This window comes from Haliotis rubra, unplaced genomic scaffold (genome assembly GCF_003918875.1).
Source record: "Haliotis rubra isolate DU_JTF1 unplaced genomic scaffold, ASM391887v1 Scf64, whole genome shotgun sequence".
NCBI classification, from domain to species: domain Eukaryota; kingdom Metazoa; phylum Mollusca; class Gastropoda; order Lepetellida; family Haliotidae; genus Haliotis; species Haliotis rubra.
In genome coordinates, this window is record NW_025767346.1 from 2,693,790 (window position 1) to 2,704,806 (window position 11,017).

The 11,017-nt window shown below is 45.6% G+C and overlaps 1 protein-coding gene across 1 annotated transcript; it reads right to left on the minus strand.

The window, feature by feature from the left end:
* Positions 1–1,648: 1,648 nt before the first annotated feature.
* On the minus strand, positions 1,649–4,957 carry LOC124256834 (uncharacterized protein KIAA0754-like). The gene is made up of 2 exons (XM_046690802.1): positions 4,898–4,957; positions 1,649–2,173 (listed from the first exon to the last, which is right to left on the minus strand). The coding sequence occupies exons 1-2, from the start codon at positions 4,955–4,957 to the stop codon at positions 1,649–1,651; spliced, it is 585 nt and encodes a 194-aa protein (XP_046546758.1).
* Positions 4,958–11,017: the final 6,060 nt, after the last annotated feature.

Below are 11,017 nucleotides of genomic sequence, written 5' to 3' on the forward strand. Positions count from 1 at the left end.
TTGGCATACCAGAATAACATGATATTCATCTTCTATCTGCGTTGTACAATAAGAGCAAGATGTGTCTGATTATTTATGATATCTATAGGAATTCATATTGAAACCCTGCATATTACAACGCAGCTTTGTCAGGCATCTCCGTAGACCGGCATTATTGATAGATAAATATTTCTCAGGATAGTAGTCCTGTTTAATCATGGAATAACATTTCAGAGAGTTTGATATGGATAATTCATTGCTCCAATCTTGGAAATATACATCTTTATATCCTTACAGTTGGGTTGAGTGATGTACCAGTAACGAAGCCAAAGAAATCACTGACGATGGAGTTTGGGTTTACGCCGCTTTTAGCAATATTCCAGCACCATCATGGCAGGGGACACCAGAAATGGGCTTCACACATTGTACCCATGTGGGGATTCGAACCCGGGGCTTCGGCGTTACGAGCCAACGCTTTAACCACTAGGCTACCCTACCGCCCCCCAAAGAAATCAAGATCCCATGGACAGTAGTGTGACAGTCGTGAGTCACGTGACCTCGGACAGCACGTGAAAGGCTTTTTATGTCAGAGCTACAACTCTCATTCAGTCTGGTTTGTGAGCAAGCAGATATAAAATAATATAAGAGTGAGTGAGTTTAAGGTCACATCGCCCATACCGTGTTTAAGAAAGTTTTAAATTTATAAATGAATAAAAACAAAGTTAGATATTATACTTACCTGTCTGTAATTAATTAATTTAGTAATTAAATCTAAAATGTTTAACTATAAATGACAACACAACATAAAAACAGGCTATATATTGCCAACAACTGAAGGTAGATCACCATACTAGGGACCATGGGGACTTACAGTACATTTGCTTCCTGCATGGACCCTAGCTGGATTTACACCATCCCTTCAGCTGTAAGCAATTTACATAAATCTAGTCATACATTAAAAATACACATATTCTACGATTAAACAAGTGGGGACAGGGGGGACAATAATTTTAAATACTTTAACCCCTTTTGAGGATACTGTCACTAACAATCTGAGTAGATAATCCAATCATGAAATATTTATCAATTCACAAATAATTCATATAACAAATCTATTTCTTTATATAATGCTATGACTTAATGAGAGCTGATATCATTAAAGAGATTCTTCATAGTTCATGATTTGAAATAGTTATCCCTTGTGATGGAATATCAGATAATATATGAGGAATTAAGCTACACGTTCGAGATGTAATTTCAACCTACCATAGATATACATACACAGGCTGTTCCATAGCTGAGGAATGTAACTCTGTGGGCGGTGATGTGAAGGGTCAGGAAAGGGTCAGCAGGTGCGTTACCGGTATGGACATCTTGAAACATAATTTCATTAACCGTGCCAATAATGCAGAATCTCTCTTATAGTTTGTGTATGACCACTGGTATAATGAATATGCCACCCTGTAGCCACCCTGTAGCCACCCTTGTTTTTGACATTTCTCTTGATCATAGTATTTTTCAAATGCGTCATCTGCGTCATCGTTTCAGGAGCCATGAAATACAGACGTGCCAGTAAGGTCTAAGTAGGTGCATCTTCCATCAATTAATGTTTTGAAGCATCCATACGTACCTAACTAATATGTGAATTATTTGTGATATTTTACTGTAATCAGCGCTTAAAAACAGACACGCTGCTTGTAGGGGTGAGGGCACGCTGCTGGTAGGGGTGAGGACACGCTGCTTGTAGGGGTGTGGGCACGCTGCTTGTAGGGGTGAGGGCACGCTGCTGGTGGGGGAGAGGGCACGCTGCTTGTAGGGGTGAGGGCATGCTGCTTGTAGGGGTGAGGGCACGCTGCTGGTAGGGATGAGGACACGCTGCTTGTAGGGGTGAGGGCACGCTGCTTGTAGGGGTGAGGGCACGCTGCTGGTGGGGGAGAGGGTACGCTGCTTGTAGGGGTGAGGGCATGCTGCTTGTAGGGGTGAGGGCACGCTGCTTGTAGGGTTGAGGGCACGCTGCTGGTGGGGGGTGAGGGCACGCTGCCTGTAGGGGTGAGGGCACGCTGCGGGTGGGGGCGAGGGCACGCTGTTTGTAGGGGTGAGTGCATGCTGCTTGTAGGGGCGAGGGCACGCTGCTGGTAGGGGTGAGGGCACGCTGCTTGTAGGGGTGAGGGCACTTTATTATAAGAATGGGCAGCTGAATACAGGAACCACAAATCCACAAGAATATCACCATGCAACATTTGAAATGTCATAAATGAACAGGTAAAATTCGTCCATCCTAGTAAATTGGTTATGTACAATAACAAATAGGTCATAACCATATTTAACTGGTTGTATTCAATAAAATATATTCAATATCACAAATACACACATATAGATTACTTAACGAGTGTATGTCAGATACCATTTATCTTAGAACGAGTTTTACGACCGAAAGCCATATACATACGTTTGGAAACAAAAAGTTGTAAGATAAATGGCATCTGACAGACACTCGTTAAGTAATCTGTTTCTTACACACCATTTTATGGTCGAATAGATTCATGTTTCATATTTTTCTCATCGTAGCTGCGCAATAATACACAACACAGCGTTTATGAATAAGTGACGTCATTTGGCTTCCTAATCACTACTCATCCTCAAGGTGACCCTCCACAAAAACGTTTCTGCCACATCTTCGCGTCATCAAGGCAATAGTGGTGATGCAAACTAGATAAGGTCACAGAAAATTAATTAAACACTCTAAAACAATGATGTTACCATGTAAATGTGGATGATTTTAATTCTTGCAAGCATAAAATATGACGTCATCTTTATCGTTTGGTGGTTGTCGTCATCGGAAGATTGTTTTGGAGATCTCTGCACATTGGGGATCTGTACTTGTGTACCAGTTTACGTTCAATGTTCTCCCATCGACCGGAGCTATACCTATTGAGTGTGTGTAATTAGGTGTACCCAGTGTGCTTGAATGCGACATTGCTGAGGTTACGTTCACTATCAAAGGGGGAGTACTCTTATTCGCCTCAGCCTTCTCGTTTTTATACTTTTATTTGCATAATTTTATAACTACATAAAACACTTTCACCTGATAACAATAAAATCTGATATGTCTCAATTAACATCACAACTAAAAATAGTTAGTTTGTTGGAGGAGAATTTCAACATGTCCTTACGTGTAGCATAACACAGATTCTGTATCAACCATTACAGCATGCAGACACCTGCTATAGTGATAACACCTGTTGAAATCAACACACAAGAACAGAGTTTGTCAAAGAAAATCATTGTTCTATACTTTTCCTACTAAGGAAGGTTAAACTACTGACTGTGATTTAAGAGAGGAAAAGCTTGATGCTCTCTATGACCCATGCTGGGTGTAAGCTATGACTTAAGAGGATTGAGTGGTTAGATGTGTCTCAGTGACAGGATCTGTTTTCTGTTTTAAGGCACGGATTAGTCTTTAGGTTAGATGTTTTACAGGCCGTTGTTGAAAGCTGAAAAAAATGTTGCTGACTTTGACGGTTCCCGAGCTAACACACACAGTTTTCTCAACGTTCTCGGATTGTTGTTCATTGGTAACGTCATGATACAACGGCCTTACGTCCCAACATGACATACATACGTTGTCAAAACGTCGCACATAGACTATTACACAACGTTAAGTCACTAAACGTTTGTGAAACGGTAATGCGACTTAAACTGTGAAGATCATGTTGGTCTCACTAAACCTGGGGATATTACAGTGAATACCTGTGAAGACATTCAGGTTGGTCTCACTAAACCTGGGGATATTACAGTGAATACCTGTGAAAACATTCAAGTTGGTCTCACTAAACCTGGAGATATTACAGAGAATACCTGCGAAGACATTTAATTTGGTCTCACAAAACCTGGGGATATTACAGTGAATACGTGAGAAGACATTCAAGTTGGTCTCACTAAACCTGAAGATATTGCAGTGAATACCTGTGAAGACATTCAAGTTGGTCTCACTAAACCTGGGGATATTACAGTGAATACCTGTGAAGACATTCAAGTTGGTCTCACTAAACCTGGAGATATTACAGTGAATACGTGAGAAGACATTCAAGTTGGTCTCACTAAACCTGAAGATATTGCAGTGAATACCTGTGAAGACATTCAAGTTGGTCTCACTAAACCTGGGGATATTACAGTGAATACCTGTGAAGACATTCAAGTTGGTCTCACCAAACCTGGGGATAATACTGTGAATACCTGTGAAGACATTCAAGATGGTCTCACTAAACCTGAGGATATTGCAGTGAATACCTGTGAAGACATTCAAGTTGGTCTCACTAAACCTGGGGATATTACAGTGAATACCTGTGAAGACATTTAAGTTGGTCTCACTAAACCTGGGGATATTACAGTGAATACCTGTGAAGACATTCAAGATGGTCTCACTAAACCTTGGGATATTACAGTGAATACCTGTGAAGACATTCAAGTTGGTCTCACTAAACCTGAGGATATTACAGTGAATACCTGTGAAGATATTTAAGTTGGTCTCACTAAACCTGGGGATATTATAGTGAATACATATAATACTTGGTCTCACTAAGCCTGGGGATATGACAGTGAATATCTGTGAAGACATTCAAGTTGGTCTCACTAAACCTGGTGATAATACAGTGAATACCTGTGAAGACATTCAAACTGGTCTCACCAAACCTTGCAGTATGATAGTTCGCGCTGTTCACATGCTGACCATTGACCTGCAACTGTTGATTATAGTTGTTCTCCAATTTCACATAGCGTTATCACAGCAACGATACCATAATATTTTACGAAAAAAAGTAGCTATGATATTGTCGACAGTGGTGCAACTAATTATCTATTTGCTTGTAAATCAAAATCAGGAAGTACAATAGTCTGTTCCTAATTTCCCCATACCTACCGCTACATCAACAATGTCATCACGACTTACATCTCCTTTATACTGTTGACCCAGTATCATGTTGGTGTGTCTGTTCATCCAGAAACCTAACAATGAACTATAAATATATTTACAACACGCCTCACACACTCCCATAGCTTGTGCATTCAACAAGGAAGTATTTTGCACCGGTCGGATTTCTAATGGCGTTTTACTTCATGTCCAGGAGTAGTAGATATACTGGGGGTACGGGATCCCTTTTCAAGAAAGGTCGCTGTAAAGCTTTATTTCACTAATAAAGCTTTTGTCAGGCGCTTAGATCTCGCCCCAATCGTATATACTACTTTTGTATCAGTTAACTTCCCAGCCACACGTGACACTATTGTGCCACGCCTGTCACTATGACCGTGATCCTGATCACGTGGTGCTATCGTGATAGTTCTATGTCGTGTTGACAGGATGCTATTGGGATTACTTGGTAAGGTAAGTGCTAAATATTTTGCTTGGGGGGTAACATTGTGCTGTACGGTATGATCAATAATTCCTCTCTAACAAAACCTCTCCCTGGCCCATCTCTCAAGTAGTACAAGTTCGGCTCGTCGGCTTTGATGTCCACTTTATCTATGTTATAAGTTTTGACTGACCATATCGGATCGGTGGCTCGTTTCCGAGTGTCCCCTTCATGTTGCCCCGGCTGGCAGAGGTACCTCACGGGGGCACTATCGGGTATCTGTTTCTCCTTCACACACAATGGTGCAGCTGACTCAGCCACTACTGATTTCAGTTTGATAGCGTCGGCTGGTTTCTTGTCATTGAGCCGAGTGGTTTTGTGGTTGATAGCCGACACGACTTGAGGTAGCCGTGCTACCCATTCCGTCGATCGTTTACCCGGGTTGGCCATCTCTCTCGCATACTGATGCCTGAATAAGCGCTCGGCCAAAGTCCTATTGAATCTCTCAACTATGGCTAGGCTGCGATGGGCTCCGGCCGTGCCACGCCTGACCTGGACGCCGTGTTTGTCTAGCAGGTGTGACAAGATGGGTCCGGGGGTCGACTTGCAGCTCTGTGGGCCACGTCAGCGGACTGTGCTGGTATATGCGTTCGAATCCGCGGGCTACCTGGGACGAATCTTTTGCGGTCAACGGTTCGGCTTCCCTGAAGCGGCTGGCCACATCCACGACAGTTAGGGCATACTTGTACCTCATGTCGTGGGGTAGGAACATGAGGTCGGCCTGGTGAAGGCTATTGGGTGCGGTAATGCCAAATTTCCTTCTAGGCACGTAGCGTGGTGCCGGTAAATAGATCTGCCACAGGGCTTGTTTTTCAAGCCACGCTTTGGCCTCGTCCGGGCGTACTCGCGCCATTTTAGCCAGCTTATGTACGGCACTAACTCCTTTCCAGTACCCATGCCGGCTGTAGTAATTAGCCTCAAACTTTCTCTGGTTTCGTGACATGTCGCCCCGACAGGGTATCGTATTTATATATACACCTATGTTCTTGGTTCAATTTTCTCATGCCCGTACGCGTACGTGTTGATACCGTCCATGGCTATCCAATGCTTTGTGTCCATCGGGACGTCTTGTTTATAGTCAGTCCGTTTATCCTGTGCCCGTCGCTTCTAAGCGTGTTCATTTTATGCCTGAAGGTGCGGGTCTTGAACAGGGCTTCCTTGAATCTGGCGTGTTTGATGTGTTGTTTCACATGGAGTACATCTTGGGCCTCAAGCCTATGTACTCAGCTATGGGCGTGCCAGCACACTCGTCCTTCATCTTACCGCGGACGTTTTTATTTACCGTGCTGTGTATGGCATGGTCCTTGGGGTAGTTGCTGGTGTCGTACAAATTGAGGCGTTTCTTCATGTCCTCGTACACGTCCTGGGTTCGAAGCTCCATCAGCAGGGAATCAGTGTCCGTGTACAGCACTTCACACCTGTCGCGGTACTGTTTCTTGAGCTCATTGTAGTAAAAGTCGTACATCAGGTGTTTGGATAAATCGAGGATGCTAATCCTCACGTAAACAGACCGGTTGAATTTGATGTGGCTTTTCTTCATGTGTAGGGCGACCAGGTCGTCGTTGAATATCTTGCTCCAGTTGAATGCCGGGCTGGATATCAGTTTCCTGAGCTTGTCTTCCTCTTTCGCCCGAACCAGCTTCACGGTCACGCGTTTCCTCAGGTTCTCCATTGTCTTACCAAACACCGAGTCGTTCATGAGCTTGTAGAGGTTTTCTCAAAGTCACTGGTGGCCAGCTTTCGCAGGTCCGTGTTCATTCTGATATAGGGCTTCATCCAGGGGCTCTGGTTGAACACGAGCACCCTGTGTATTTTGGTCAGCCCCATACCCAACGACAGGTACAGCTGTAGGTTGTGATAGTGAACGATGTACTTGATCTTATACATTAAGTTGGGCACGAGTTTTTCAACGTCTGCCACCCGCCCACCCAACAAGTTATGTTGGTACTCAGACATCCAGTCCGGGTTAACCCTCATACGTTCGGGGGCCAGGAGGTAGCTATTGTGCGATGTGTGCAATGCCTTGGGGTATTCCAAGTCCACTTTGAGGATATAGCCTTTGTTCGAATCCGGCACGATGCTCATAACATTGATCTTGGGCGATGCCCATTCGAATCCCCCTGTAGGCAGATACTGGCTCATGGCCCAGCCCTTGTTGGCATCGAGGTAGAAGATGTGATTGGTTGGCTTGCTCGAGTCGTAGCCCTTCATGTATTGATTATTGGCTTTCGCGTACCGTTTGGTAGCCATGGAGATCCAACCTCGCAAGACTTTCTCAATGAACAGGTGCATGTCGTAATCGGTGAGCAATTCCAGCTTAACTCCGGTTTTCTTCAGCAAGGCATCCCAAGATAGACCTGGGCTGGTGTAGTACCATGCAGGGTCGAGTTGATACTGCTTAAAACACGTCCGCCTAAACGTCTCGAACACGTCGGCTAGCAGGCGTACGTCTGTTCTCAAGTACAGGTCGTGGTAGTCACCCAGATTCTTACAGCCCAGTTTATTCCATACGTTAATCGCGTGCGAGTAATCGTCTTGATTGATTGTCAAGTTGGTCAGGTTGCTGTAAAATCGGGTGATAGGAGGCAGTCGGGTCTCGGCGAACTTGGCCCAGCCATCCATGTACTCGTAGGGGTACACGCCCTTCCTCATCAGCAGAAGTCGAGTCTCAGAATCGGTGTATCGGTCGGTGATGGGGAAGGTATCGTTGACCTTGACCAGACTGTGGAGTTACGACAGGAGGAACTGAACCGAGTCGATGAACCTCAGACCATTCAAGCTGAAGGAGATGTATCTCTCCATGTTGTTTGGGATGCACGTCAGGTTGCCGTCACTTTCGCGATGGCCTGCATGATCAAGTTATCAAGTTGTGGAAGACCACGGGGATGTTTATTGTCTTGGGGGTGATTCTGAGCTTGAGGTTGCACGTGTTGTGAGCGGCGCCTCTATACTTACCGGTGACATGGCAGTGATTTCTCACCGAATCGCCGTTCAGCGGTTTATCACACACGTGGCAGTGAGTGCTGCAGCCGTGAGCTAGCCGGTCGGCTTGAGTCATACGCATGGGAGCGACTGTATGCAGTGCATTCCTGATAGCTTTCTCTTCCTCCTGCAAACACTTTAGAAACTTTTCAGCCGCGTCGGGACCCCTGTACACTACGGGAGCTTTCGTTTCCCCATCACACCGGACGACCACGTATCCAAACCCACAGGCCTCGTGCTCCTGTGTTTTTAGTGTGCCTGGGGTACCCCCAGCAGCCTCAACGTGTTTGACCAAGGCTTGGAGGTCGGCGTAGATGACATAAGGCACGGACATCTGGTTCTTGTGGTTGTCGAATTTTAGGATATTGTCGCCTTCCTTAGGCATGTCGACTCGTATGCATCAGGTTGTTGAACCAAGCATGGACTACCTTAGCGTTAGTCACCGAAAACCTATACCTGGCAAATACATCCATAAACTGGGTGTCAAAATACAGCCCATTAGCGACCACGATCTTCATATTCGCGAAGTCTATGTCCATCTTAGGGTAAAACACTCCAGGCTTGTACATTTTGAAAGTATTATATAATGGGTATATACTCTAACATGTACGTAACACTTCCAGGAATAATGAGGTCGATCAGCTGATGCATGCGATCGATAACACGTCGGGTCAACAAGTCGCACTCTGCGATATCACCTACTTTACGCGATGGACCAACATCAACGTCAGCAATAATAAGCTGTTCGTCAGTGGCACCCGCAACCAGATAACCGACGGTTACTACAGCATGTGCTCGCTAAGCAATGAGGTCTTCGAGCCCTTGGGGGCCAAACTCAAGATGAACGACTCAAACGGCACTGTGGTGTTAACCAACAACAGAATAAACCCCTCGAGGCTCGGTCAGCCATTGGCGAGGACACTCGGGATGTCGGCGGACGAGATAAAACCCGATAAAACTACTGTCACAGGCACGAAGTTACCCAACCCAGTACCGTACCGAGAGCTGTGCATTCATCTCAGTCAGTTGAGCACGACAGACAACATTAAAGGTAGCCACCCTTCCATGATACTGAGAGCTGTACCGGTGAAAACGGAGAAATACGACGGCAGCACCGTGTCGTTTTCACTGCGGCAGTATAAGAGGTTAACTCGGGGCAACATCCCTAAGCTGATAATATCGGTGTTAGATATAAAGCATAATCCTGTGAATATATGATACCTCAGCATAACACTGCACATAAAATGACTAGCGCAAATTGTATGCCTTGCAACTGAAAAAACAACATTTACAAACGCGTTGAAGTCCCCTCCATCGGTAGAACCCTAGGTGACATAGTACATGTCTCAGGAGCAGCCCTCAACACTCGGTTCGACCTAGTCCGCATCGGTGATGATAGATGGACGGTATCCCAATCGTTTGGAGGCAAACTGTTCGACTTACAACATGTTGATAGCACGACCGTCGCCCGAAACAAGCAGTATACCCTCGTCTTCACCGACGAAAACAAGTGGGTGTTGTTGCCCGTTAAAGTCGACTGGTTTCTCAACATTAGGCCCGGCTCCCCCTATGTGTTCAAGGAGAACAAAGACAACTACCTAAACAAAGTCGTGAATAACGGAACCCTGCTCGTGGCTTACGTCCCGGCTCGGAGACGTAGCGTAGTCATCAGCCCAGTCTCGAGTGCTACAGCCCACATGCTATCGAGCAAACCCGGGATGCAAAACGTGTCATTGCAGGTGGTGTCTGAATTCGGAGGCGTGGTCAACATCCTGGAGAGCCTGCCGGCGAACTCCACACTGGTCATCCAAGTCTACCTAGGGGAACCATCGTGGGATGAAGTCGAAATCGTGAAGGAAATCAAACTCCGGTGGGTGAAACGGCACCAGTATCAAGTTTGCACAGTTTACGTGCGGGTGGGTGTCGACTCCAACACCAGTCTGCAGGGGGTCACTGTGGCCGTGGAAGACGCAATATGCAGGGGGTCACTGTGGCCATGGAAGACACGATATCACTCACCAAGATCTTCCTACCCGACAACATACTCTTCATGGGGGTGAAGTGCACCCCTGAGAAATTATCAGAGAACAATTGGAAACTATCTCGTAATAGCATTATAGCAATGTCCAATCGGCATCGGCCCAACGCCACACTTAACGATCTAGGAGACACGGAGGAATTCGATCTGCCCGGTGAGGAAGACGCCTTGTATGCCCTACGCTTGAAAGACAACGTGTATACGAGGGCGGCAATGGCCGATCATCGACCCAACATCACACTCGGGGACCTAGGAGGCATAAAAGGATTCGATCTGCCCGGCTTGGACGGCTTGTACATCCTGCACTTACACAATGGTGTGTACTGGCGGTCGCATCTGCCACCCGACTTTATAGAGCCCAAATGGTTGATCAACATAACCCTCACCGCACCTTATATCTCGTTTAACAAAGATAGGGAGGTCTCCGAAATTAGGAACAACGGCATCTTGCTTGGGGTTTTCGTTCCAAAGTATAGGATAAGTACTCAGCTAACACAGGATCACACGAGTAACATTTTAGTTGCTTTAGGTTTTAATGACGAGTTAAGGTTTGACGTCCCCAATTCCCAATTGGGCGTTATGACTGTGAAACCAGGTTCCACACTTGCCA

Coding starts and splice junctions, on each gene's coding strand:
- LOC124256834 (XM_046690802.1), bottom strand. CDS start 4,957: ATGATACTGGGTCAACAGTATAAAGGAGATGTAAGTCGTGATGACATT. Junction 2,174..4,897: donor ATGACATTGTTGATGTAGCG/GTAGGTATGGGG, acceptor TCCTGTATTCAG/CTGCCCATTCTTATAATAAA.